Consider the following 27,892-nt stretch of genomic DNA (forward strand, 5'->3'; position numbering starts at 1 on the left):
ACTTGGGAGAGTTAAACAAGTGGCTTTCCTGGAAGGTCTGCCTCTCCCTCTGGGGGAGAGGACAGAGCCCCCAGCCCAAGAGCAGTGCACCCAGGAACCCTCCTTTTGCCCACGGCAGGTCAAGCCAGACCCACTGGCTGAGAGCCTGCTAGGGGAGCCTCTAGGAGGCCCAATTTAACAAATTATCTGTAGCCCACGTGGAGTAAGAAACTAGGACGGACTCGGATCCTCCTCCAGGATGATGATTTGAGTAGTGATCTACTTCCTCTGTCTCCTGCATGGCGCAGGAGCTGCATAGTTTCTGTCAGGGTGGCTGGGAGGCTCAGAGATAGGCCTGTTTCTTACCAGCAGACACCCGGGTCCTGCTCCCCCCTTTCCTTCTCGTGTGAGAGGATTCCAGGGGCTCCTCAGGTTCCCCAAGTCTGGTACTAAGATAGCTTTGGGCCAGATTTGGGTGCTGAGATGGACCTAGCTTCACTGCTTCCAGCCTGTGGCCCTTCATTCTGTTCGCCTCAGTTTACCTTCTGTAAGTAAACTGGGACTGAGACCAAATCCACCATCCAGTGAAATTCCGAGGCCCCAAAGCAGCTGATGCAGGTGGCCTGGCACGATGAAGAGGTCTAGGGAAGCGGGCACACAGAGCCTTGCTTTTACACTACACCACGAGTCTGCCCAGAACCGCCTTCTCAGTTCAGCAGGTCATGGTCCCCTTTTTGTTTTGTTTTGGCTTTGGGGCCACACCTGGCAAAGCTCAGGGGTTACTCCTGACTCTGCACTCAGAGATCACTGCTGGCAGGCTTGGGGGACCATACAGGACGGTGGGGATTGAACCCGAGTTGGCCACGTGCAAGGCAAATGCCCATCTCGCTGCGCTATGACATGGCCCTGGCCATGTCCTTTTATAGTGGGGCAGAGGAGAGACATTGGTGTGGCCTGAACTGGAGGGAACAGTTACTGCTCTCTGTACCCTCGTTCTAGAGCAGCGACGGCAAACTTATGGCACGCGTGCCAGCTGTGGCACACGAAGGCCTTGCAGCTGGCATGCAGGAAAGTCTACAATTAAGATATGCGGTGCACAATTAAGATATGCAGTGCAGTGGGAGGTGAGTGTGCCGGTGTCTGCTTTGCAGCTCACTTGGCAACAGGGCCGGACTGGCCATTGGGAGGAGCAGGCATTGTGCAGCAGTTTGGGCACTCGGGCTCAAAAAAGTTAGCTATCACTGTTCTAGGGGCTCCCATAAGCCCTTGCAGCACAGCCCCCTCCAGGGAGTCCCCATTTCTGGAAGACTAATGGCGGAAGCCTGAAGATGGGCAAGTTTGACCCAATTGGTCTGAGAAGCTGCAGCCCCTATACTGCAGGAGAGAAATGGGGGTCTCAGCCTTGGCTTTCCATAGGCACCTCCAGACATGCATGTGAGTCGAATGCTATGTGGAAGCGAGGCAGAGACTGCCCGGCTCTCAGTGCAGTTGCAGACATGCTCACCCTAGCTTTGGCGACCGGCAGGCCAGCCAGTCTCCGTCCCCTCCGAAGGGATCAGAGCTGCCTTGCAACATGAAACAGATCATCGTCACCCCCAAGGACCCCACGGCAGCCACAGAGGGGGCAGGGAGCAGTGCAAGGCCCACTGGCCACGCTGGGCTTTGATCTCGGGGAATGGGCGGGAAAGCTGCCCTGCTGGCCTTGGAGGGGACGCCAGGAGGGTCCAGCTGCTGGCGGTGGCGGGCGGAACTAATCATCAGCAAATTGCACTGGCAGAGAGCGGTCTCAGCTGAGACACACACCCACCCGGGCAGAAGACACAGCTTCCCCCTGCGCCTGTGTCATGCGGCAAAGCACGCAGACACGGAGGTTTACTCTGTGCCCTCACACCCTGAACACGGGAGAAGCTCCATGACCGCTCTGTGCTTCATTTTTGGCTGCTGCCGTCTGTCCATTCTGGGGTGCAGAACTAGCTTCCCCTCCCCAGGCCTTGCCCAGAGCAGATAGGGAAAGAGGAAACTGGTGGGTGCAGAAGGGAGTTCGAAGGGTCACCCACCACCTCCGAGAGATGCCAGGGCACTTGCTCACTGGTGGCTCAGCCTGCCCTGGGACCCTCTGAGCAGGTATTTGGCACCGTGGGACAAGAGAGGCTGGTCACTGGGCTGAAACTCTAGAGCTTGAATTTCAAACGCCAGCATTAGTGTCTTGCCAGCTGTGCAGCCTGGGGCCAAGTCTGTGCCTCTCTGAGCTTCTCAACTGATAGCCGGGATTGGGCTCCAGCCCCACTGGGCCCTGTGAGGGTTAGGGTGAGATTTGGCTAAGAAGGACTGTCACTTTCCAGAGGGAAGCCTAGTTCCACTGCTGGTTAAGACACCTGCCCAGCCACTCGGACTGACTATGGCGTGGGCTCCAGATTCCTGGGCCAGGAGGGGTGACCTCAAGTCCTTAAGGCTGGGTCTGATCTGCAGGCCCTCCCTGGTGCATGCCCCCGGCCTCTGTTGTGCTGGCCACCAAAACCGCCTGTGGGGCTTTGCAGGCGGAGGCCCTGTGAGGACCTCTGAATAGAAGTGGAGAATCAATAATAACAGGCGGGAGCCGTGGCGGCAGGGGAACCTTCCAGAAACCAGAGGGAGGCAGTGAGGGCAAGGCTCCAGATTCCATGAGAAGCAGCAGGGGGAGAGAGAGAGGGCGGGAGGGAGGGAGGGAGGGAGAGAGGGAGTGAGGGAGCGGGAGAGCGCGGAGGGAGGGAGGGAGAGAGGGAGAGAGGGAGGGAGGGGGAGAGAGAGGGAGGGAGGGAGAGAGAGAGGGAGGGAGAGGGAGAAGGAGGGAGGGAGGGAGAGAGAGAGAGGGAGAGGGAGAAGGAGGGAGGGAGGGAGAGAGGGAGAGAGGGAGGGAGGGGGAGAGAGAGGGAGGGAGGGAGAGAGAGGGAGGGAGGGAAGGAGAGAGGGAGAGAGAGGCGAGTGTGGAGCTGGATGTGACAAGGACCTCTCAGCCTCCAAGATCTGGAAGCATTTCTACTTCTGACCCATCCTGGGGTTAATGTGATCAAAGGCCTGAAAAGCCCAAGATCCCCGCAAATCCTCGACTCCCCTAAACTGGAAGAAATTTTTCCTTTCTTTTTCCTACTCTTTGCTTTATTTTTATTGTTTGTTACACTTTGGGCCACATCCAGCTGTGCTTTGCACTCGGGCATCACGCCTGATGGTGCTCAGGGACCTCCCTTATGGATACCAGGTCGAACCCAGGCTGTGTGCAAGGCAAGTGCCCTCCCCGCTGCTCCATCTCACTAGCATCAAGTTTCTTCATTTAGGAAGACCAGTGCCAGCCTGGGTGGTGGCGGTAGGTGAGGCTGGCCTGGGTGGCGTGGAAGCACAGCTGGGCACATACTTGGCCTTCAGTAAGTGGTAGCCATGATTAAAATTATTTGAATGGGGGCCAGAAACAAAGTATAATGGGTAGTGAGCTTACCTTACCTGGTAGGTGGCTGACCCAGGACGAATTCCTGGCACCACCTACGGTTCTCTGGGTCCTGCTAGGAGTGATCCCTGAGCACAGAGGCAGGAGTAAGCCCTGAATATGACCCCCCCCCCCCCGCAAACCAGAATAAACTAAAATAAACTTGAATGGTATCACTATGAAATAGTGACCTCTGGGCCTTTGCTCCAAGTTTTTCTGATGCCTTGGACTGGCTGACAGGCTGTAGTGGCGGATTAGAAAGGGCCTTGCAAGGCTGAGATAGGTCTCGTGCCTTGTACAGATGAGCTCCTGGCTTGGATGCCCAGCCTAGGAAGACAAGAGTGTGGAGGCCTCACATATTTTGCTATTCTAGAAGATACAAATGGGGAGACTTCAGGAGGAGGGGATGAGGGGCTTCAGGATGCCTCTCTCGGGGGCCCAGTGGGTGTAGACAAGTGTCCTGCTTTGAGCAAGGATGGGGAGAGGGAAGCCCCCGACATGACTCATAAACAGCTGACCCCTACCACAAGCTATGAGGCTGCTTTCAGTCCACCCCCAACATGGCCACCAGCATGAGCAAAGGGGGGCCCCCACACCCCCAGGTGTTTTGTTCACTCTTGTGCTTTGAAGTCAGCAAGTTTGGGTGTTCTCAGCAGAAGGTCCCGAGACACCAGCCATTGCCCAGGGCCTCTCCCTGACGCCTCCCAAATTGCCCCCCAATTTCCCACAGGCACCATGAGTGGAGCCATGGGTCCTGTCTGTCTCTGAGGGGTTCCTCACTCACACAGGAGTCTTGGGAAGGCACCTCCCTACATCCTTGCCCCTGGCTGCCTGGTGTCAAGGGTAGCCGTGAGAATCTGGCCTGCTCTAGACGTAGACCCCAGGCCTGAGGCCTGCTGCCCCCTCTAGCCGCCTATCTGGACAGATGCATGTGTCCGTCCTGCAGCTTCTGCAGGGTGTGGACCATGTGGCATGTGCACAGCCATGTCCTGCCCCTGCATGCATGACGTGGGGTCTTCTGGGGTCACAGGGACCCCAGAAACCTTTTCTTTGTTGGGGGGATTAGATCACACCTAGAGGTGCTCAGGAGTTGCTCCTGGCTTTGCACTTGGGAACACTCCTGGTACTGCTCAGGGTACTGTAAGGGATGCTGGAAATCGAGCCCGGACTGGCCGTATCCAAGGCAAGTTCCTTAACTGCTATAGTATCACTCCAGCCCCAGAAACCCCTTCTTACCTTCCGGCCATGGTACCCCTGGATCCCTGGGTCTCCCTGGAGGAGAAGGCAAAAAGAGAGAGAGAGAGAGAGAGAGAGAGAGAGAGAGAGAGAGAATAGTTAAGGGTTTGAGCTATGCATCCCCCTCAATGACCAACCCTCTTCTCTAAAGACCCCCCACCCATCCCTGCCACACCTCAGACAGCACCAGAGCCCACCTGGCAGATACAGATGGTAGCAAGGGGGTTTGGGGTGGGGGGTGCAGGCGAACAGAGTTAGGATTTAGGTTCTGGTCCTTCTCCAAGGACTCAGGAGAATGTCTCTCTTGGGGGTTCCCTGTATACTAACGTCTGGGCAAGGCCCCCAAGGATCCCTATGACCCCCTGTGCTTCCCCAGAGACCAGTGGGGCCACCAGGATCCCTCACTGTCCAAGCCTCATGATCCGCTCTTGATGATGAGGCTGTGATGAGACCTGGTGCCTGCTGGAATCTCGTAGTGGGCAGCGACGCACCCTTGGTCCTGCACTAGCCCAGAAAATGACAGTCTTTGGAAGTGGCTGTTTGTTTGGTCAGTTTTGGAGCCACACCCAGTAGTGCCCAGGGCTGACTCCTGGTTCTACATACAAGGCTTACTGACAGGAATAAGGGGACTATATGGGCTGCAGGGAACAGAACCTGGGTTGGCTGCATGCAAGACAAATGCCCTCCCTGCTGTATTATCACTCCATCACCTGGAACAGACAGTCCTTAGGGATCCCTGAGCATTTTTTTTTTTTTTGAACCACACCTGGTGATGCTCAGGGGATATTCCTGGTTATGCACTCCTGGCTTGGGGGAACATATGGGACAATTGGAGGTTGAACCAGGTCTGTCCTGGATTGGCTGGGTGCAAGGCAACGCCCTACTGCTGTGTCATAGCTCTGGCCCCAGCCTCGAGCATTTTAAAGAAGATAAAGCACCAGGAAGGGAGCTTACAGGAAGCATTTCACACTTGTCCTTTGTCAGTGAATGGGGGCAGCCTCCCCACCCACCATACTCCCCAAGTAACCCAGAAGGGCCCTCACCTTTGGTCCAGGAGGTCCAGGCAGGCCCTGTAGAAACATAAAGAAAATGCACATGACCACTGATTCCCAGGTGAATGGCTGATAGGGGATCTTACAGGGCGGTGGGCCAGTCCCTGAGTGGTTAGAAAGGGCACTGCCCGTGATGGGGGAGCACTAGCAGGTCCTGCACGGGACTTTGAAGCCTGCGAAGGGCAATTGAGGACAACGGACTTTTTTCGATGTTGTTGGCCTGTGGGCACCGTGGGCGAGCCTCCCCTGAGCCTTCCTACTGGGAAATAAGTCAGTGGCAGCTTGTGGATTTGATGGTGGCCCAGTGCCCTCCCCACCTGCTAATTGGACCCTCCCTGGGAGAAAGCCAGCCTTGCCCAGCAGGGCTCTGATCTCACTGGACAGCCGCAAAGGCTGTGGGGGGCACTGTGGTTGCCCTAGGGCGGCTGGGGAGGTACCATTCCAATTCTGGCCAATTCTGGAGGGGTCAGGATGAGGGGGAGGGGGAGATGGGGGGATGGAGCTGGAGAAACCAGGACAGGGATCTGGTCTGTTTCCATTCAAACACGGGCTTCCATAAGGTTTTGTCTCTTTATAAACAAAACCTCACAAAAATACAACATGGGGAAGGGGGGTGCCAGGCACTTGTGGGGATGGGGCTCAGCAAAGTGAATGGAGAGTACTTTTTCGGAGGGGGTTTCTCCCTTTTACTTGGTTCCATTTCCTACATCTCTCTTCCCTTCGGGGTTTCCATCTTCTCTCTAGGAATCCCTCCTGGATTTCTCAAATTTCCCTCCTGGACGGCAGAGTAGGTCATAGAAGTGTAAGTGTGGGGGTTTAGAAACACATTTGAGGCCCCTCTGTGATCCAAACACACCAGGTTTCCACACAGCTGCATCTTCCTAAGGCTAAGGGACCCTCAGTCAACCAGTAATACAGCCAATGCCACAACCCTCAGGCTTAGAGTCTGGGCAGCCTAGAAGCCCAGGCACAGAGCTTTGTGTTGGGGAGCGGGGACTGTCCATCGAGGGCAGGGAGTTGTGGCTGCATGGGAGAGAAGAGCCTTAACCCCGTCTTAGTTCTCTGACCCCCCAAACCAGAATTAAGCAGGCTTTGTCCTTTCCTACTTCCAATGTCCAAAGTGAGTCTTAGCTTTGTCTGCACACGCAAGTTCTGACCCCACTGAGAGCCTTTCCGCCCCTTTTCACACCAAGTTGGATGTAGGAGTCAAGTTTGGGCTTGGAACACATGACTCAGTGACTGGGGTTCATCTCTGTGTGCTCCTACCTGGAGGGGTGCTGGAGGGGAGACTGATTCCCTCCAGTCTGCAAGAGGGGACACCCTGGCCTGGAAAATCATACTAGCAAGACACATTTTGGGGTGTCAAGTGGTCAGACACCCCCCTGCTTCCTTCTATGGCTGTCCCCTAAGTCATGTTCCCCTAAACCCAGAGGAATGAACACAGGCTCAGAGAAAGTGGGGACTCTGCTTCTGGCCTGGCTGGTCACACTGAAGTCGGGGTCCTGCCCCGGGCCATGTTTTTATTTACAGAGCCTGAGAGTAATAATTGAGCGACTCCTTGTGGGCCCCACATCCAACAGTCTCACCTGGGGGGGTGGTTTCTGCTATTTGGGGAGACCCAGGGGTTTCTAGGGACTTAAGAGAAGCTTCCAGAGAACTCCCGAGTTAAGTATGGAAGGAGAGGAGAAGGAGGGAGAAGTGGGAACTTACAGGTGGTCCCATGAGGCCTGGCAGCCCTGGGGGTCCTAGAAGGCCACTTGGTCCAGGGGGCCCCGGTGGGCCTGGAGGTCCTTGGAGGCCCGTCTGGCCTTGTTCTCCCTGAGGTTTGAGTAAACAAGTGTTAAGTGGCGCCTAATGTTAACAGGGTCCCCCCAGTGCCATGCACCCCGTGGGCTCTGGTGGGCAGGCGGTGCTGGGGTGTGGCTCCATGCAGGGTGGGTGGGGGCGAGGTGGTGCCCTGGGGCTGTGGTGGCAGAGGCAGGGGTGAGGGAGTTGGGCCAGGCCTGCTCCCTGCTGCTGCCTCAGAGGCCACCGCTGCCTCCACCTCTCTCTGCGGCCAGTCCCACAGCCGCTCCCCTCTTTCCTTGCCCCACCCAGTCCTCCACACAGAAGCTCCTGGGTCCAGGACAGCTCCTGAAGCCTCTGGGGGAATGGAGCCTCTGACACAGGATATGTGGCCAAGTGACCCTGTGTAGTTTGGTAGTTTCTGAGGAAAAAGCAACACAGACCAGGGAGCCATGGCTAGACTAGGCTCACATCTGGGGCTGTTGCTGCCCGGAGGCCCTGCCTTTGGGGGAGTCTCTAACACCTGCTCCTGTCAGTAGGTTACGCTGGGCCTGGCCACAGAGCACAGGTGAGGCAGCGAGTCTGGATGCTGCAAAGTGCTCTGTACCCGGACTGAGGAATGGCTGCCCCCATATGAATCAGCTGCTGAGGGCCTCGCCTTCATCTCGCCCCTGGCCTGTGCTCAGATGGACGGAGGGGCAGAGGGAGGGGTGGCCTGGAATTCACTCAGGAAGAAGATGGAGGATGGAGGATGGCCCATGGGGCCCTTCTGTGTTATTCTCCTGAGGAGAGCCCCAGACCGAGGAACAGAGAACACATAGCGGGATCTGTAAGCTGGTCCTCCCTCCCAGAATGCTCCAGACTGATCCTCCCTCCTTCTCAGAGTGCTCCAGGCCAGCTCTTCTCTTCAGAATGCACTTAGGAGTAGCCATGACATTTGCTCCCTGCGCGGAAAGGGAGCGGGCAGTCCCTGCAAACAACTGATCAAGGGAGGGGCCGGTGCCAGACAGGCGCGTGCCACCTCAGAAGCCAACCAGATTTCAGCAGCACCTGCTGGCACTCTCTCCGAGGCAGATGGCACCCAGGCCAGGGCTTGGTCCTGTCACTCTGAGAGGCAGCCTGCGGGCTCAGAGGGCAGAGGCAGAGGACGCCTGATGCAGAACTGGGCCTCTACCCCGTTGTGAGAGACAGAGAGAGCTGAGGCTCGAAGTGGGCTTCCATGAGCAGAGCCCCAGAGGGTGGGTGGGGATAAGAGGCCAAGTCAGGACTTGGGGCTCATCCTGTTTGGCCCCATCAAGCCCCCAGCACAAGCCTATCCTTGGGAAAGACCCTCCCTGAAAAGCCGCCAGCCCCGGCTCAGCACAGGGTCCTTTCAGGCCAGCACCTCCCTCACTCGTACCGTCTCTCTGGCCCCAATGCTGCCTCTTGCTGTTATGGGCCCTTGTGCATATAGTCACAAGCCCCAGCCTCCATTCGAAAAGTATTGAAAGTAAATAGAGCCCGAAGACCCCTCCCAGCAAGACCACTTCCTCTTTTTTCCCACCTCACAGATGAGCCTCAGGCCTCACAGTCAGCGAGCGCTCGTGGGGAGCCCTGGTGCTGCGCAGTTGAACCCCTCACCGTGTCTGGCAGTCTCATCTGAGACAGGGAACCACAAGCCTAACGCTTGGGCCTGCTGGGAGAACGGAGTGATGCTCATAACGGAGTATGCTCATGCAGGAACTGTAGTGAGGTACGGTAGGGGTGTGGGGCCAATCTTGGGGTACCCAGGCACTATGCTTTGCCTCTCAGAGTCCTGGCCTGGCCTAGCAGGGCCCAGACACGCTCTCTCCCCATAGGCCCCTGGGGTCTGTGTGAGGGGCAGAGTCTACCTGGAAGGTCCGCCTCTTAATGACCGGCGGCGGAGCCAGGCGCACTGAGTTGAGGAGAGGCAGCAGCTGAGGAGGAAGATTGAGGTGGAAGGCCAAAGGGCAGAGGTCAAAGATCACAGGTGTGCAGCAGGATGCCGGCAGTCAAAGAAGGGGAGGAGAGGAGGAGAGAAGAGAGAGATTAGTGAGTGTGAGGCAGAGGGAGGGCAGGAGAGAGTAGGGTGCTCTCAACTGAGGGGTGCGGTGCTGAGATTGCCTCTGGGGGACTGGTCCTGCTTGAGGAGAACTGGATTTGGGGTGTTGCTCTGCAGCACCCTCACGCTGATGGAGAGTGTGGCCCTCTCTGGCCGGGGTTCTCCTTGTGGTCGCTCCGGTGACCACAAGGTCTCCCCCCATACGTGGCCTCAACATTGTTCACCCCCTCACACCCCATCTCCTCCTCCCCGGTCGCTCCAGGCCAGGAGAGGCTGGGCGGAGGCCCCAGACTCTGAGGCTCTGGCCAGGAGCCGCAGGGGCAGCTAAATTGGTACTTGAAGCCAGGCTGGTGTGAGGCAACCTCTGGGTTCTTTTTTGGGGGTTGAGGGAGAAAGACGGTGTCAGCAGATCTGGGGAGGCTGGTCAAGGGCAGCGCCAAGCTGGGCTTCTGGCCCTGAGCCAGCCGAGGGTGTGGTCAGTGTGGGCACCAGCTAAATGCTACTCGGGTCTCGCGTGCCCTGGGGCCCGAGGGCCTGGAAAACAAGAATCTCCAGCAGGGTTAGCTAGCCACTTGGGGGGGGGGGGGCAGGAAGGGGAGCAATTTGCCATCAAATTATCGAACGTCATTTTCTTTTTTGGAAATTCCTGTTGTTGCCCATTGGGTCCCAGATCCCCGTGGCACTAGATGCTGCCAGAACCTCTGTGAAGACAAAACTAGCACTGGCTCAACTTCTGAAAAGAAACAAAAAACCCCAAAAACTTTGCAACGTGCTTTGCAATCTTGAGGATTGAGAGGTGCAGGCATCCTGCATGGCATGGAGGACCCAGAAGCTCGGCAGTAACTCTGTGCGCGTGCATGTGGGGTTCAAGCAATGTTGGACAGCTGTGCCCAGGGTGCCTGGGCCCTTCAGAACCTACAAACCTTCATGGTTATTATCTGGTTGGCACGCAGAGCTGCCAGCAAACTGGTCGGGGGTTCCTGGTGCAGTGGGGGATGGAGATGTTACAGACCAGGAGCTGTGATGGGGTGGCTCCTCCTCAGTTTGGTCACCCACACCCCTGTCACGCCTTTTCTAGGGACACTGCAAGCTGGCCTCATTTCCTGAGCCTCTCCTCCCAGTGCCCACAGGAAGCCAGACCCATTGCCCCCCCCCCCCCCCCCCCGTTCCCTGGTCCCAAAAGGAGCAATGGAGTCTCCGAATCTGCCCTCTCCCCGACCTGGTCACAGCCACCGAGCTGTGCTCTGGCACCCGTTACCCCAGGGTGCTTCTGGAACCTTCTGTCCCTTCCCTCTTCCTCTTCTTGCATGAGGCGGGGAGCCGTGAGCCACCCTGACAGTTTCCCAGGATGGATGACCCAGTTGTGTTGTCTTTCATGCGGTGACATAACAGTCCTGTGAGCCCACGGTTGAGAATAAACACAGCTGCCCTTCTATTACTGGGTCAGGGTCAAGCTGGCCAGAACTCCCACCCCTGCATCCCAGGAGCATGTGTCACCAAGGGCCTGGCTCGGTCTGTGTCCCCGCTCTCCGGCCCCCTTCAGCCTCTCTGGCCCCCGACCTTCACTTTATCGGGGAGGATGGGCTTGTGGGTCAGATCCGGCTGTGCTCAGGCTTACTCCTGGCATTTCCAGGGGGATCCAATGAAATGTCAGGGGTCCAATCTGGGTCAGGCAAGGTATGCAAGGCCGGTACCTTACCCCGTTCTATCTCTCCTATTTTGAGTTTTCTATTTCTTCCCTCCCTCCCTCCCTCCCTCCCTCCCTCCCTCCCTCCCTCCTTCCTTCCTTCCTTCCTTCCTTCCTTCCTTCCTTCCTTCCTTCCTTCCTTCCTTCCTTCCTTCCTTCCTTCCTTCCTTCCTTCCTTCCTTCCTTCCTTCCTTCCCTCCTTCCCTCCCTCCCTCCCTCCCTCCCTCCTTCCTTCCACTCCACTGTCCTCCTGGAAAGGCTCTAAGCGGGTCTAAGGTGCTTCCGTGCTCAGCTTCCTGGGGTCAGAGCAAGGCCCAGGGAGTGGCTTCGCTGTGGGCCAAGGTCCAGCCCCAACATCCCCAGCCTGTGTGTGTGTGTGGGGGGGCTTCCTACCTCCTCCTCCTCCTCCTCTGAAAGGCCAACGGAAGCCACTGGGTGCTTCAGCGATGTCAGCAACCTGCACCCCACACCCAGGCTGAGCCTCCTGAATGGGCCCTGAGTCCCTCCTACCATGTGGAAATTATCTCATGGTGGAAAATGAGACGCCCTCACAGTCCCCCCGCACCAGCCATGGCTCAGGCACATGCATGGAAGATTCTAGAAACACGCTGGGACATATCAGGGGCCTGGCATGAGCATACACAGAGAGACCAGGAGTGTCCCCTTACACTATCCCTCACAACCGAGCACAGAGGGGTTCTGGATCCTTGTCCCCTGAGCTCATAGATGCTGGGGTCCTGAGTTGGGGGTTGTGTGTGCCCAGGAATACTTAGCTCTCGGGGCTCACTTACCCGATGCGGGTGCTCGCCACACTGGCCCTGGGAACGGAGAGCGGGGAGCAGGCAGTCAGGCTTTGAGGGAAGCCATCCTCAGATGTGCCTTGGTACAGATTCTGAGAAAGTCTCCTCCCCTGTTCCCCCACAGTCCCCCAGGACTCCCCACTCCCAGGCCCCCATTTGGGCATAGGGGACAGCTCTGCCCTGCTGGGGAGACCCCAGTGGGTGCCCAAGCAGGGGAGCAGACAAGGAGGCAGTGGGCTGTGGGGTGAGAGAGCTTCCATAAAATACAGGCTGAGGGGCTGGAGACCAGGTCTTTGGGGCTCAAGGAGGGGGCATGTAACACTGTGGGGGTATAGGAGGAAGGCCAAAGAGGCAGGGAGGGGCCAGCCCCCAACCCCAGGACAGACCTTCCCTGGCAGCCCTGGGGGTCAGCTCAGTTTCTGAAGCACCCAGATACCCCAAGACCCGTCCTTTCCACTGCTGTCCCTGGGGTACCACAGGTCCCTTGCAGATTTACCTTTTCTCCTTTCTGTCCCTGAGGCCCCTATGAAGAGATGGAAAAGAGAGAGCAAGCGAGTTAGAAAGCAAGTCAGGCCCAAAGTCCCAGCCAGCAACCGCAGGGCGCTCTACTCACGGGTAGTCCTCGAGGACCCGCCAGGCCCTATGGGGCATAAACACTCAGTCAGTGGCGTCGAGGAGGAGGAGGGTCGGTATGGGGGGACCTCCAGGCCCTGTGACTTCTTCCCACCCCTCCGCCACGCCAGGCTCTGACCCACAACCCCTCTCATGGGTACTGCAGAGCAGGAGAACGCACTTTGGGTGTACTTCTGTATGGAGCATAGTCACAGGAGGGAGGGAACCTTCTAGAATATACCGGTCTGTTCTCAATCTCCTACCCTCTCAGCCCAAGACCCAGTCCGGGAGCCCACAGGCATCCGAGGGGGTCAGATGGGGCTGGGACCAAGGCTGCAGATTCTGGGGGGTCCTTAGGGAGAGGAGTAGGCGCTCCGCAGCTGAAACCGCTTTCTAGGCTCCCCAGGAACCTCCTTCCTGTCTTGTCCTGTTCCCGGGCAGGGGTGGGAGAAGGACCTTCGACCCAGGCATCTGGTTCTCTCAGAAGCCAGAGCTGAGGAGGTGCGAAGGACGCCTCATGTCTGGAGTAGCGGGGAGAGGGGAAGGGACTTTTGGGGTGCTGAGTACAGAGGAGAGAACATGCACATCACACTCAGCTCCCCAAGGAGGTGCCGGAGACGAGAGCTCAATGCAGAGGCGCTGGGCAGCTGGTGAGATGTGCTGTGCCAGCTGCTTTGCCTCAGCCACACTGAGGGAGGCCGCTTGGGGCTCCCAGACTGGGCCAGAACCTCAGCCCTGAGGACTTGGGCTTGGCCGTCTGGGTGGGTTGGGGGCACTAGTGTGGGCCCTCATGTGACATCAGAACCAGGCTCCAGTCTGGGAAATCCTGGGGCGTGTGTGGGTGGGTGGAACGACAGAGTGCAGGACTGCCCTGCACTCCCTCCCCGTCCTCCCCCATGTGGCCGTCCAGGTGGGTCATCTCAAGGGCCTCTGGGGAAACAAAGCCTCTGTCTCAGCACAGACACTGGGTGGAAGAGGAGGCCGGGCCAGGCCTGCATGATTTGGGGGTGAAGGTCAGACTTCCCAGTCTGAGGTCTTGAATTGGTCTCAAACACTCTCTTTTTTTTTTTTTTTTTTTTTTTTTTTGGTTTTTTGTTTTTTGGGCCACAGCTGGTGAGCTCAGAGGTTACTCCTGGCTCTGTACTCAGAAATTGCTCCTAGCTTGGGGGACCATATGGGACGCTGGGTATCAAACTGTGGTTTGTCCTGGGTCAGCCACATGCAAGGCTTTTCATTTTAACTCACAGCTAATATTAAGGAGGACGGAGAGTGCCAGGAACTTTTGAACTCCAAGGTTCTCTGAACTGGTTTGAGGTGCACTAGGCATGCCCCTGGGGTGACATGAGTGGCTGCTGCCCCTTTAAGACAGCCTGGAGTAGGTGTAAATAGGTTGGGTGCTGTATGCTTGGTGCTACCCATGGACCCCAAGGCTCAAGGAAACTACATTGCTCCCCTGGGACAGCCCCGTGATCATAAGATGGAAGCTCAGTTGGGCTCTCTTTCCTGGCACAGAGGGCTCCTTATCTGTCCACTTTTCCCATCAGGCTATCAGGTCTACAGAGGTGCGAGGCCAAAGGGACCCCTTTATAATACACGGGGGCAAAAGCCGATCGATCCCATGTCTGCACATGTCCCTTTTGTCCTTTCTCAAGTCCTCAGGGTGGGTTCTTTTTTTTGGGGGAGGAGTGTTGGGTCATGCCTGGCTTTGCTCAGGGCTTACTCCTGGATCTGCACTCAGAACTCTCTCCTGGCAGGCAGACACGGGGGTGGGGGGGCATATGGGATGCCAGGATGGGAACCACTGTCTGTCTTGGATCAGCTGCATGCAAGGCAAGACGCCCTATCACTGTGCTATCTCTCTAGCCCTCTCAGGGTGGATTCTGAACCCTTAGCTCCAGCCCAGCTCCCGGGAGAGGCAGCCCACAGCCTTTGGGTGTGCAGGGCAGATGGATCTAGGGGAATAGAGTGGGGAATTCTCAGTACCCACAAAGGCTGGCCAGAAGGACAGGGTGTGTCTGCCCAGGGTGGGTGTGGCATAGGGGTAAAACAATCTCAGTTGGCCCTGGAAGGGGACCCCAGGGAAAGAGGATGAAGGATCAGAGCCATCAAAGTCTCTGCAGAGAGACGAGGGGCAGGAGAAGGAGGACGTAAGTGCTTCCCCAGTGCCCACGGGTAGGGCAGATGTCCACGGCTGACCAACTCCTCGAGGGTGCTGCTGGCTTCTGGGTCCATGGGTGTGGGCAGAGGTTGACTGTCCCAAGTGGCACTACCCAAGCACAGATTCTGCACTCTGGCCCCTCTCCACTTCCCACCTGTCCCCATGCCTCCTGCGTGTGGGTGAAAACTTAGCTGGGTTTGTCTGTGACTGGGCTGGCCTTGGGGATAGCCACCCCCTCTGCCCCTGAGCCCCTTTGTTGGGCATTGCTTGGTCCCCCTGGGGAGGGCCCATCCTCTGGGAACAGAGGAGTTGGGTCTTACCATTTCTCCTTTAGGTCCGGAGTAGCCCTGCAAAAGAGCATGAAGCTAGGAACGCAGCTGGGGCAGGCCCTTCCCAAGGCTTCCTTTGCACAGTTCTTTCATGGGGGTGAGGTGTCACACCCAGCAGTGCTCAGGGCTAATTCCTGGCTCTGCACTCAGGGACCTCTCTTGCTAGGGCTCAAAGGAGCATCAGAGTGCTGGTGATTCAAACCCAGGTCAGCTGCATGCAAGGTAAGCGCCCTTCCCACTGTGCTATTGCTCTGACCTCACCAAGGCTGGCTTTGCTTTTGGGGGCAGGATCACACTTAGCAGCGCTCAGGGATCCCTACCTTGAGATGCTCAAAGCACCTTATGGGATGCCTGGGATGCAACTGGGGTGAGCGCTGTGCAAAGCATTTGCCCTGCCCACTTGCTGTCGCTCCAGCCCCTCCTTTGGTGGACCCCCCACCTCAGGGTGGACTGACACGGAGTAGGTGGTGTGGGCCCTCACTGTGTGGGCAGTTTTAAGGGGCCTGGAGGGGTCCTGCCAGCTCCAGGTCAGTCCTTCTAGGAGAATGGGTGGGTGTGTCTCCTCTCCCCAAAAACTGAGGGATTGTGTGTGTGTGTGTGTGTGTGTGTGTGTGTGTGTGTGTGTGTGTGTGTGTGTGCATTTAATGTCCCAGCAGACTCAGTGGGTATGAAGTGTGTCCTGGAAGAGAGACTCTGGGAACGGGAATGGAAATAGGAGAATAAGGGTGGAGTTGGGAGCCATGGTCAGCGTGGGCTCCTCCCAGGGCTGTGCTCCTCTGCCCTCTTCTTGCCTTGCTGCTCCCCCACTGTTCTCCCTGCCCTAGCCTCCTCCCAGGCACCCCCAATCAGTGGGTGCTAGGGGCCCTCTTGTTTGGATGCCAGAGCCCCTTTCTGTGTCTGTGTCCCCACGGGGCCAGGGACCCAAAGTCAAAGGCCGAGGGACTTTGACAAAGAGGAGTGTGGTTCTCCCATCACACGGGGTGTACTCACCGGCCTGCCATCCAGTCCAATGGGGCCCTGAAAATGGAAAGAGATAGTGAGCACCCCTAGGCCCCTGCCTGACCCGAGAGGTTCCCATCCAACAGACTCAGGCATGGGCCTGCTGGTGTGACCCTGGCTTAACCCAGGCCTATCTCCCCCCCTAAAAGAACATGAAAACACCAGACCTTCCTACCCCTGGGGATCCTTGTGAGGAAACGAGATAGACATGCAGGTTTGAGGGAGATCCCAATGGATCTCCCCAGAGACCCCCTCTCTGTTGAGAGGCTGCTAGCATCAGGGGGTCCCTGAGGGGAGGGGTGAGTTGGCCTCCGGGCAGCCAGGGGAACAGCGTTAAGGGCTGCAGAGATGGGGCTGACATTCCACCTCCTCTTACAGCTTCTCTTGTGCCTTTTAGCAGGGGTCAAGGATGCTCAGGTGCCTGCTCACTGCGACCACACTGCAGGCCACCATCTCTTGCATCCCGACTGCCCCTGACTTCTCTTTCTGGGCCTGTGTCCCCCCGGTGTCCTCCAGGTGACAGGCCACAGGAGGTGGTCCTCACACACTCAGGACTAGGAAGGGAGAGCTGGGACTGAAGGATGGGCAGATGGACCCAGCGCCCCCACTCACCGGAAATCCAGGGAAACCTCGGGTGCCCGGCTGGCCCTGAGAAGAAGAAAAGGAGGATGATGGGAGGAACAAGAGTGAATCCTGAGCACCCTGCCTGACTCCCAGAAGCACACTCACTCACCAAGTTGAGTGGGCTGGGAGGAGGGAAGAGAGGGGTGTGGAATGTCCTAGGTCTCTGGGCACTGGGAATGGGGCAGAGCAGGCGTCTTCCTGGGAAGCAGCCCCTGGGGACTCCCCAGAAACTCAGCACTTAAGCATGGAAAATGGCTGAAAATGGGGACAGTGGGGCCACAGAGATAGGGGGGACCGCGGGGACAGTGGGGACCATGTGGAAAGGACTCAGCCCCACCACACTGTCCTTTCGAGTTACACAATCACTGCTGGGCCACTTATCTGAAGATGGTTTGGAGCGCAGTGACCTGCAGAACTCTGACCTTCCCAAAGTGTTTTTGGCCACTTTGTTCACTTTCTCCTGGTCTTGGCTAGCAGGCTGTTTCCTCCTCACTCCCCCAGTTCTTTGCTGGTTGCAGGGGAATTCCCGCACCTGCATGTCCCTCCACCCTAGAGGTTCGGGAGGTTTGGTTGTGCAGAAGGCTCTCCAAATGGGAGACCCGACGAGGGTCACTGAGGTACTTGGTTTTATGGCCACGTTTCAGGGCAAGTGGCTTGGAGTCCATCAGGGCTGTGCCACTGAGCTGGGCAGGGACCAGCCATGGAGAGCAAAGAAATGTCACTCCTGGGGCTGGAGTGATAGGTCAGTTGGGAGGGCATTTGCTTTGCACATACATAATCTGAGTTCTATCCCTAGCAGTCCATATGGTCCCTTGAACACTGCTAGAAGTGGTTCCTGAGAACAGAGCCAAGAGTAACCCCTGATGCCAGGAGCAGCTCAGCGTGGTTCCTCCCAAAGTCACCTCCTTCTCAGGAACCAGCCATCAAGAACCCCCTATTCCTTGTTCTAGGTTTAGGGAAAAGCCATCGTGGCTGCTGTGTGCACCCTCATCCTTCCCCTACTCACTCCCTGGGCACAGGGGCTCAGCCGTGGGCTCTCTCACATCAGACACACGCCTGGCAGGGAGTCTCCTCCGAACCCTGAAAGGCTCCATCTTTCTCCAAGCTTGGGCTTTTGAGCCCAGTTGGAATCACGTGGTTATAAGGTACCTCTGTGTCCATCTGTCGAGTGGGGACCAAGGACAGCCACCAAATCACAACCAGGCTGTACAATCTATTCACACTATGGCTGCCAGTGATGATACGTGTTGACTCACATCAAGCTAGGCACACCAAAGCAGAACAGGGAGACAGAGAACCCTCACTGCTCAGAGGCCAGCCCGGGTTGCAGATCTGAGCCAGAGGAACATGTCTCTGCAGCCGCTGGCTAGGAACCTGCCACATCTTTGCAAAGTGAGGGTTCTCCCCGAAGCCATGGATGAGAGACTCCAGAGGCCTCCCTCAGGGGACACACTCAAGAGAGCTGATTAAGAGGACAGGAGGGTGCACCGGTGGGGCAGGTAGTCCGCTGGAGTGAGCTGCAGGCCCAGGACGGGCCCCTGGCCAGCCCCCAAATGCAGAGGGGGAAGATGCCACGCTCCCCTCCAGGGTAAGTGATGCTATGAATAGCGCTAAGGAGAAAACCCGGAAAGCGTGTAGTGTGACCCCTGAGACCTCTGAGTGTAAACGTTCAACTCAGCCGAACACGAGAGGCCAGAGGGAAAGGTCAGCGGCAGGAGAGGTTTCCAAGAAATGGCTCCCGAGCCCCACTCCCGGTTGTTTACATGGCAGGGATAATCACACGGTTTGCTAACTACAGAGCCAGCCTTCGAGGGGACGCAGCTCTCCTGACCAGAACCAAAGGCAGGGCTAACCAAGACTTTTTGGGGGGGATGTGGGGAAGAATGCTGTCACAGACCAAATGGAAACTGGTCTTTGCTCCCTGCAGAGGAGGGACCCGAAAGGCTCTTGGATGGGTTTCATCTGGGTTCTAACTCACATCTTCACTGCAGGACGCTGCGGTCAGGCATCCCTTCCCGTGTTTACTAGCCTGTTTGTGTTCTTTACTGATCTCTTCAACTGAGTTGTTTGTCTTTTTCCAACTGATCTGAGGAAAGCTATTAGTCAAGTTAGGAGCTCCTGGGAATTCCTTCTGTTGCAAATATTCTGCCCACCGAGGATGTAGCTTTGCTTTTGTTTATGGTCCACTTTTTGCCATATGGAAATCCTACATGTACATCCACAGTTTATCGAGTGTTTCCTCTGGCTGGGTTGTAGGTCATTTTGCAAAGGGCCTTTCGGAATTATAAAACATGCATGCATGTATGGGCTTATTCTGGTATTTTTCAGCTTCCTAGTTTACATTGAAATATTTTATTTCTTTGGAGTTGAGACTGAGAGAGCAAATCAAGTAGAGATTCAGGTCAGGGTTTTTTTTTCTCTCTCTTTTTTTTAATGTTTCCTTCAGTTTTACTTATTTTTTTAATTAATAAAAAGGCCAGTTGTCCAGGTTTGATTTCCTAAACAACTTATTTTTCTCCTCCTATTGTGAAATCAAGCCTTTGTCGTGGACCCAATTCCCAGATGTCAAATTCCCCAGGTGCCTTGGCTTAATTTCTGGCTTCTCCATTTCTGCTCTATTTGTTGTTTTAGTTGCTTTGTTTGCACAGTACATTTCGGTATCTAGTAAAGGCTCCTCTTCCTCATTATTCCCCTCTTCCTTATTTTTCAGACTTCCCCTGACTTCCATGCAAACTCTTTTTTCTTCTTTTTTTCCAATAAAAAAGAAATTGTTATTTTTATAGGACTCCTAAGTCCACAAATCACTGGAATAGGATCATTTTCCATTTATAGAGTGACTGGTAGATGGTTCACTGACTGATATCATGCTCTGGTATCTAAAAACCGGGGAAATAAGCTTCACCTTCTGCCCTGAAATTGCCTCCCATAATTCCATGGCAAGGTGGAGAAAAGTCATGTGATTTTAGAAGTAGATCCTGCTCTCTGGTCCTTCCTCACAAGTGCCACTTGTTTAGGGAAAAGCAACCCTGCCAGACAGAAGGCTTTTTTGGAAAGGTCGACCAGATGTCCCTCTTCCCTCCTTTCTGACTGTGCAGGAGGCCCCATCTTACAACTGCCCTGACCTGGCCATCTCTTGCTTCTTACTTCCAATCAGTCCTGACCTCTCCAAGAAAATGCCTCTGGGAAATGCAACTCTCTGGTTGAGGCAAGGAATAGTAGCAGAAGCAGAGTTTTGCCTTGTACAACGGTTGCCAATTTCTGTGGTGTAAATACTGCCACCAAGTTGATTTCTGGATTCCAGCACAAGGGCACTGCACACAGGGATGGGTGTGGTAGGAACTGCCTGTTCTGGAGTGTCAGATACCTCCCTGGACATTCTGAGGACACCCAACATGCCACACTGCCCACTTCTTTCCACTTCCACCCCATCTACTCAACCCTCTGCCAGGAGGGTTGCCACTCTTCTTTCCTCTCTCCAAATGTTATATATGCAGTGCTGAATGCCTCCCCTTAACAATTCCCAAATAGCTCAGTGGAGCCAGAGAGATAGCACAGCGGAGTGAGCATTTGCTTTGCCTAAGGCCAATCCAGCCTCCATCCCGAGTCCCCTACAGTCCCCTGAGTCTGCCGGGAGTGCTTTCTAAGTGCAGCACCAGGAATAAGCTGTGAACATTGCCAGTTGTGGCTGAAAATTAAAAGCCAAAATGTTTCACCAGTCTTGCCTGCAAGCAGTTAGGCTAACTGTATTTCTGTACAGGGCCAGTGCCTGCCCTCCAGAGTCCATGAACATGTCCACTCACTCGTCCAAGCATGCATCCACATACATGTCCACTCACTCGTCCAAGCATTCATCCTCATACATGTCCACACACTCGTCCACTCACGCGTCCATGCACGCTCTGCATTTGAAAAATAGTGCTAGCTGCTCTTTCTAGCCTTGTGACAGCCCAGGCAAGCTGCACTCACCTGTCCTTACTGTCCCGCAAGTCGCATGCAGGAGCACCTAGCAAAGTGCTAGGGCCAGCTCCTTGAGAAGTCAACACCCACAGTAAGTGTATGAACCTAACACAAGTCCTACTGCAGTAGTGCTCGAAGGCTCCCTGAAGTAACTAGAGGGGTACTCAAGGGCTGAGCACCCTCCCTTTGAGAGGGGGCCCCGCCCAAGGCCTACTTGTGTCTGCTGAGCAGAATCGGCAGCCCAGGCTCCCCACCCCGCTGCAAGTGGGGACTGAGAGGAACTTAGCTCTGGCTCCGCATAGACACGACAACCTTGGGCTAGCTTAAAGGGTCTGCAAGGGTGGGGAAGAGAGCATCCTGTGCCAGGATGCTGGGCTCCATCTCCATCTCAGATGCTAAGTAGGATCCCAACCACAATCCTGTTTCCTCAGTTTCCTTGTCTGAGGGGGGCTGTGCTACGGCATATCTGGGGTCCTCCCACTCTGACATAAGCAGATGTGGTGGGAGCGGGTGGTGCCATGTCTGAGAAAAGTGGCTCGTGGTTTTCTTTGCCGCAAAAGCATCACCACGTGGTCCCCTCTGTGCCCTGGCAGCAGCGTCAGTGGGGAAAGAGTCCGGCTTCCCAAGTCTGAAATCACAGGGGCAGGGACCTGAGGTGAAGGGCCCAATGCTCCCCAAAGAGGGGGGATAAGGCTGGACTTCTGCCAAGACCAAGATGGGGCGCCTGGCCCGGTAACTCTGGGCTCTGGGTACCTGTTCCCGAGCTCCCGGAAACAAGGCTGGTTCCTAGGACAGCTGGAGCACCCCTTAGCACCCCTCCACGAGTAAACAGCAGGGCCGCCTCACAGCTGCTGCTGTTTCGGTGGAAGGCCCACAGAGAGGCGGTGATTTAGGTACGTCTTAGTAGGTCACTTGCTGTAACATCAACAGCAGCCCCAGCCCCAGAGCCCGGTGTGGGGGCCGTGTCCCCCCCTACCCCGTGGCCACTGCCTCTCCCCCTAGACCCTTCCCCTTAACTCACTACCTTCGAGAAAAGCAAAAACACTTACAGGGGGGCCTCGGGGGCCGATGATGGACATCCCGGAGTCTCCTGGGGCCCCCTGTGGGACAGAGGGGGACAGAGAGGGATGGCGTGGGGGTGTGGCAGAACAGTACAAAAAGGAGGCGACAGAGCAGCTGGCAGGGGGGAAAGTGGGGCATGATGGGCACAGAGCCAGAGGACAAGAGGGCGCGGTGGGAGGAAGAGCATTGGCAAGAACGACAAGGGGCCCAGGAGGAGCCTTTGGGGTACAGGGCAATGGTGAGGGCGGGGGGAACTTGAGGCAAGAGGGGAGCGAGAATTCAGGGCGGATTGGCAGGCAGGTGGCAAGGGGAGACGGGGCCCACTCAGCTCAGCATTAGTCTCCGCATGGCCCTGCACCCATGACCCCAAAGACCCCAACGTTCATCCCTGAACGCTCCTCTGGCTGCATGGTGACAGCACAGGCCCCTGCGGAGAGCAGGCACCAGGGCACCAGGCCCAGAGGCCAAGGAGGAGAATCTCTGGCCTCAGTGCTGGGGATTCTGGGAGCACCAAGTGCTGGTTCAAGTCGTGGGGATGGAGCTAACTGTATATATACGGTGGGGGTGGCACAGGCTGGCAGAAGGGACGGAGCAGAGGGGCTGGGTTGATGAACTGGCAGCATCTGTCCCAGATGTGCCCAGCTGGGAGGAGGTCAGGCCACTGGGTACCCCAAGCCCCACCAGGGCACACTCAGCTGTCCTCGCCAAAGATTCAGGCCCAGTCCCCTGAGTTCTGCTGTCCTAGGCAGGGCCCATCTCCCTGAGGGCCATAGAAAGAGCTCAGGGAGATGGGCCCTGCCTAGGACAGCAGAACCTACAATTATCTTTCTCATTTCCTACAAGGTGGCAGGGTGTGGAGCGCAGAGCCTCCTGTTAGGAGAGTCCAGCTGCACTCACTCGTTTTCTCTCTCTCTTTCTCATCCTTGCTGGAAGCTTTACTCAAGAGTGCTTGGAAGTGTCTGCAAGGACCCCGGGTGCAAGCAGCCTGAACTCTGGTCCTTACACAGATGCAGAGGACCCTGGCAGGCAGCTGTCAGTCCTTTCAGTCCCCTCTTAGCTAGAGAGATTGTGGTCTTCACAGGCACCCACCCCAGGGCTTGTCTCCAGCTCTGCTGTTCTCTGTTGTGTGCTCGGGCTTTGTGAACTTGCCTCTCTGTGCCTCAGTTTCCCCAGGAAACAGAACAGTCTGGCCAGGGAAGAGGCAAATCCTGGGTAGACTTGGGGTGGCATTCTGGGGACCAGGTGGCAGCTGAGGGGACTGCTGGGCTGTCAGGATTCGGCTTGGGGGTGTCTCTGGCAGGTCCCTACTGCAGGGGGCACAGGAGGCCTCTGGCCCTCTCACCTTCACTCCAATGGTCCCAGGGCGGACCCCACCCCTTCCCTAGGTCTTAGCTTCTCCTCTACAAAGGCGCTGCTCTGTGAGGCCTGGAGAACCCTCCACAACGGACATTTCAGTCTTGGGGTTCTGGAGTTTGGCCCCTGGGCAGCCCAGAGGTGTCCAGGCTACACACGGCACCTCTGGGTCTGCCTTGGTAAAGGGAGGGGTGACTGCGAGAAACAGGGTCTGTTGGCTAGAGAGGGGCTGGAGACCCGCTGAGCCAGGGAAGCTGGGACCACCGCCCAGGATCCCCATGACTGCTGCTGACGTGTGGGAGCTGTTAGCAAAGTGGGTCACGAGAGGCTATGGGTGCTGCACAGGTCCACGGGGCTGGGATAGGGCCCCAGCACCCTCCCCCTCAAGAGTCCATGGGTGCAAGGGGAGGCCAGAGGAGAGCGCAGGCAGGACCCGGGAGGACTCACCTTCTCGCCTGGTTGACCCTTTAGGCCCTGGGGCAGCCACACACAAGATGGGGTTGCAGGGAACAGAGCCGGGGAGAAAAAAGAGAGGGTGAGAGAAAAGAACGCCCCCCCGGAATTCGAGCTCACAGCACAGGGACACAGCAAAATAAGTCGCCGTGAAATAGGAGGCGAAACCCCACACGGAGGCGGATGCGGGGGATGACTAGTGGCCAACGGGCAGCTAGTGCCTCACCCTGGCCAGCCCTGTGGCCGCTCCAAGGAGAGCTAGAACAGCGTGTGTGTGTGTGTGTGTGTGTGTGTGTGTGTGTGTGTGTGTGTGTGTGTGTGTGTAAGAGAGAGACAGAGAGAGAGACTTGTATGTACAAAGGAGAGAGTGTGTGAGAGCGCAAGGGAGACAATGAGAGACAGAATGTGAGAGGAGGAGAAGAGAGAAAAAAAGGGAGTGACAGCAAGAGGGAAATAAAGGGATAAAAAGAGAGAGTGGGAGAGAACAACAGATAGAGTGTGTGAGAGACACACACAGAGTAGAAAATCTGCTGAGGCCTCGCTGCTGGGCCCCGTGAGGTGAGGTGGGCATTGCTGGCTGTCAGGTCAGCTGGACATGGGCAGGAGGGCCCTCACTCCCCGGAGCTGTTAAGGTGCCATCTGAGGCCGTGGTGGGGCCACAGCCGCACACCCATTGGGGGACGGAGCATGGAGCAGAGGTACAGAGGTGTGGACACGTCACTGCCCATTGACCACCCCAAGCTCTCCATAGGCCGCCATGACTCCTTGTCACATTCTCGAGGGCACAAGCCTCAGGAAAGCACGAAGAGGCCTGAAAATAATAAGGAAGCAGGACCTGCAACCACCATGAGGACTAAGGACTGTGGCAGAGAACTTGGGGATAAAGCCAACAGCACCCAATCCTAGGCAAGCCGGTGCCAATCTGGGCCGGGGAGAGCATATGCCCAGACAGGCTGGCTGAGGTGTCGCTGGTCTGCACAGGGCAGCATCCAGGTAGCAGGGGAGCGTCGAGAGGCTTCCGGCCTCAGAGTCTGGCCCACAGCTGCTGAGAGGAGCTCGGAGTTCTGGGACATGAGTCACTTCTCAGGTTCTAAAACTCTCACTCCACTAAGACCCACCCCCTCCTGAGGACTGTGATCCGTTGAAGAACGGGCCACAGTCAGGGTCAAGAGCACAGTTTTGGGGGCAGAGAGAGAGTCCAGTGGGTAGTGTGCTTGCCTTGTATGCACACTTGGATTCCACCCGACATCCCGTATGTTCCCCCGAGTACCGCCAGGAGTGAGCCCTGAGTGCAGAGTCAGGAGTGAGCCCTGAACACCACCAGATGTGGATCGACCCTCCCCCCCAATACAAAAGATCATAGATCTGGGGCCCTGCTGCTTGGGTTCAAATCCCAGAGCAGCTTCTCTCTGGCTGAACGACCTGGTGGCAGATCCGACACCAGTTTCCCCATCTGAAAAATGAGCACAAACACAGCGCCTGCCTCCTGCCATCCCTGAGGGAACCCAGGGAACCCAGACTGACCAGCCAGGTTGTCTGTGCTGTGCCCGGAATGCAGTGAGCATGCTTAGGTGTTCTGAGATTTGCATGTCTTTACTTTTTGCACCAAACAAGGAAACTCAGGGCTCCCTGAACACCAGACAGGGGGTCAGGGCTGAGCCATCCAGGACAGGAATGAGGCTCATTATGACGCAAAGCTAATAAGGTGGGGCCAAGGGTGAAGGCTGGGAGCCTGTGAGGCCAGAGTGTGGCCCCAGGGACCTGCACTGACTGCTTTTTCTAGCCCACCAAAGACCATCACCATCACCCTGGAGAGCACCCCCACTCTAAGGTGCACTTCACACTTCTGAGGCGTCTCCCAGATTTCTGGCTTCTCTGGGGCCATCTTTGATTTTCCCCTAGAAATAACGTGTTGGAACTGTTCAGCTCTTTGAGCTGGATCTAGGGCAGCAGCTCTGTGGCAGTTTCTGCCAGGCAATTAGGGGACATTTGCTGAGAGATGGCAGCAGAGAAACTCTCAGTCATAGATTGGACTGTAGTTTGGGGGTAGGGACAGGGCAATAGGGCCTCCTCACGTCACCAGTCACCCAGTATGTGGTGGGCAGAGCTCTCCTCACGCTTTGCCCTGGAAGTGATCTGAACAGTCATAGCGTAAAATCTGAAACGTCCCCTCCTGGCCTGGTTCTCTCTGAAGCTACTCAAGTAGAGGAGGCTGAGGGTCTCCTCAGAGCTGGCCGGGGGGCACCCTTGTCATGGTGTGGGACAGACCAGCATGGAAAGGAAGCAGTGAGTGCCAAACAGGAACATGCACCAACTCACCACACGTCCAGGCATCCCAATGGCGCCTTTGTCCCCCTGGTGAAGGAGGCAGAGACAATTAGACAATAGAGGCAGGGCCATGTGTGAAGACCCCAAGCAATAGCTGTGGGTCCACACTCTTTCTTGCGTGTCGTGTGGGCAAACTTGCTCAGGCTTCAACTATCTTGCTCACTTCCTGTACCTCACTTGCTCACTTTATGCACCCTGCTTGATCAGTTTCTGAACTCTGTGCAAAGAAAGTTCTTGCATAGGATACCATGGAAAGAGCTTCCAGCAGTCTGGACCTCAGTTTCCTGTGCATTTCATCAGGGGTCCCAGGCCCTTCTTCCTTCCCTCCCTCCCTCCTTCTCTCCCTCCTTCTGTCCCTCTCTCCCTCCCTTCCCTCCCTCCCATCCCTCCTTCCCTCCCTCCTTCCCTCCCTCCTTCCTTCCTTCCTTCCTTCCTTCCTTCCTTCCTTCCTTCCTCCCTCCCTTCCTTCCTCCCTTCCCTCCTCTCCTCTCCTTCCTTTCCTTTCCTTTCCTTCCTCTCCTTCCTTCCTCCCTCCCTTCCCTCCTTCCTTCCTTCCCTCCTCTCCTCTCCTTCCTTCCTTCCTTCCTTCCTTCCTTCCTCCCTCCCTTCCTTCCCTTCTTCCTCCCTCCCTCTCTTCCTCTCCTTTCTTCCCTCCTTCCTTCCCTCCTCTCCTTCCTTTCCTTCCTTCCTCCTTCCTTCCCTTCCTTTCTTCTTCCCTCCTTCCCTCCTCTCCTTCCTTCCCTTCCTCTCCTTCCTTCCCTTCCTCTCCTTTCTTCCCTTCCTTCCTTTCTTCCTTCCTCCCTCCCTCCTTCCCTCCTTCTTTTCCTCCTCTCCTTCCCTTCCTTCCTTCCTCCCTCCTTCCCTCCTCTCTTTCCTTCCTTCCCTCCTTCCTCTCTCCCTTCCTTCCTCTCTTCCTCTCCTTCCTTTCTTCCTTCCTCCCTCCCTTCCTTCCTCTCCTTCCTTCCCTCCTCTCCTTCCCTTCCGTCCTTCCTTCCTCCCTTCCTTCCTCCCCCCTCCCTTCCTTCCCTCTTTCCTTCCCTCCTCTCCTTCCTTCCTCCCTCCCTCCCTCCCTCCCTTCCTTCCTTTCTTCCTTCCTCCCTTCCTTCCTCTCCTTCCTTTCTTCCTCCCTTCCCTCCTCTCCTTCCTCCCTCCCTTCCCTTTTTCCTTCCCTCCTCTCCTTCCTTCCTCCCTCCCTCCCTTCCTTTCTTCCTTCCTTCCTCTCCTTCCTTTCTTCCTTCCTTCCTCCCTTCCCTCCTCTCCTTCCTTCCCTCCTTCCTCCATCCCTTCCCTTTTTCCTTCCCTCCTCTCCTTCCTTCCTCTCCCTCCTTTCTTCCCTTCCTTTCTTCCTCCCTCTCCTTCCTTCCCTCCTCTCCTTCCCTCCCTCCTCTCCTTCCTTCCTTCCTTCCTTCCTTCCTTCCTTCCTTCCTTCCTTCCTTCCTTCCTTCCTTCCTTCCTTCCTTCCTTCCTTCCTTCCTTCCTTCCTTCCTTCCCTCCCTCCCTCCCTCCCTCCCTCCCTCCCTCCCTCCCTTCCTTCCATCCCATCTCTGGCCTGGATACTGGACTTGCAGGTACAGAGCCAGGGTGAGCAGCACTGCCATAAGACATATGAGCATGGAACAGATGAGCACAAGATAGATGGGCACGTGAGGGATGGGCAAATCACTCCTCTAGAGCTGTCCCTGCCAGAGCCGAGGAGCTGCGCCCACATTTCTTAAACTCCTTCCTGGGTCCTGTCTGAGAACACAGCAGGCAGCATCCAGTTCCACAGTCCCCCCACAACCCTCACAGACACCCAGGGCACAAGAAGGCCTGAGAACCAGGACCTGCCAGCGACTCAGAGGAAACGCCTCGGTCGCCAGGAGTTACTTTTTCTCACTCTGGAAATCTGCTTCTTACGTTTTGTCCCCTCGCCCCCACTCCCGAGTGAAAATCTTTTTTTGCAATCATGTGTGTGGAGAC

The 27,892-nt window shown here is 56.4% G+C and overlaps 1 protein-coding gene across 1 annotated transcript in view; it reads right to left on the reverse strand.

Annotated features, from left to right (window-relative positions):
* Window positions 1-27,892, reverse strand: part of COL13A1 (collagen type XIII alpha 1 chain) — a 126,687-nt gene that overhangs the window by 36,016 nt on the left and 62,779 nt on the right. The window contains exons 5-18 of the mRNA XM_049790509.1: window positions 25,925-25,960; window positions 23,600-23,626; window positions 21,787-21,837; window positions 16,769-16,804; window positions 16,148-16,174; window positions 15,149-15,175; window positions 12,672-12,698; window positions 12,555-12,581; window positions 12,050-12,076; window positions 10,495-10,551; window positions 9,381-9,446; window positions 7,435-7,542; window positions 5,716-5,742; window positions 4,673-4,708 (exon numbers count right to left, since the gene is read on the reverse strand). Coding sequence (XP_049646466.1) covers window positions 4,673-4,708; window positions 5,716-5,742; window positions 7,435-7,542; window positions 9,381-9,446; window positions 10,495-10,551; window positions 12,050-12,076; window positions 12,555-12,581; window positions 12,672-12,698; window positions 15,149-15,175; window positions 16,148-16,174; window positions 16,769-16,804; window positions 21,787-21,837; window positions 23,600-23,626; window positions 25,925-25,960 — 579 coding nt within the window. The remainder of the gene's footprint in view (window positions 1-4,672; window positions 4,709-5,715; window positions 5,743-7,434; window positions 7,543-9,380; window positions 9,447-10,494; window positions 10,552-12,049; window positions 12,077-12,554; window positions 12,582-12,671; window positions 12,699-15,148; window positions 15,176-16,147; window positions 16,175-16,768; window positions 16,805-21,786; window positions 21,838-23,599; window positions 23,627-25,924; window positions 25,961-27,892) is intronic.

Source organism: Suncus etruscus, chromosome 17, assembly GCF_024139225.1.
Source record: "Suncus etruscus isolate mSunEtr1 chromosome 17, mSunEtr1.pri.cur, whole genome shotgun sequence".
Lineage (NCBI taxonomy): Eukaryota > Metazoa > Chordata > Mammalia > Eulipotyphla > Soricidae > Suncus > Suncus etruscus.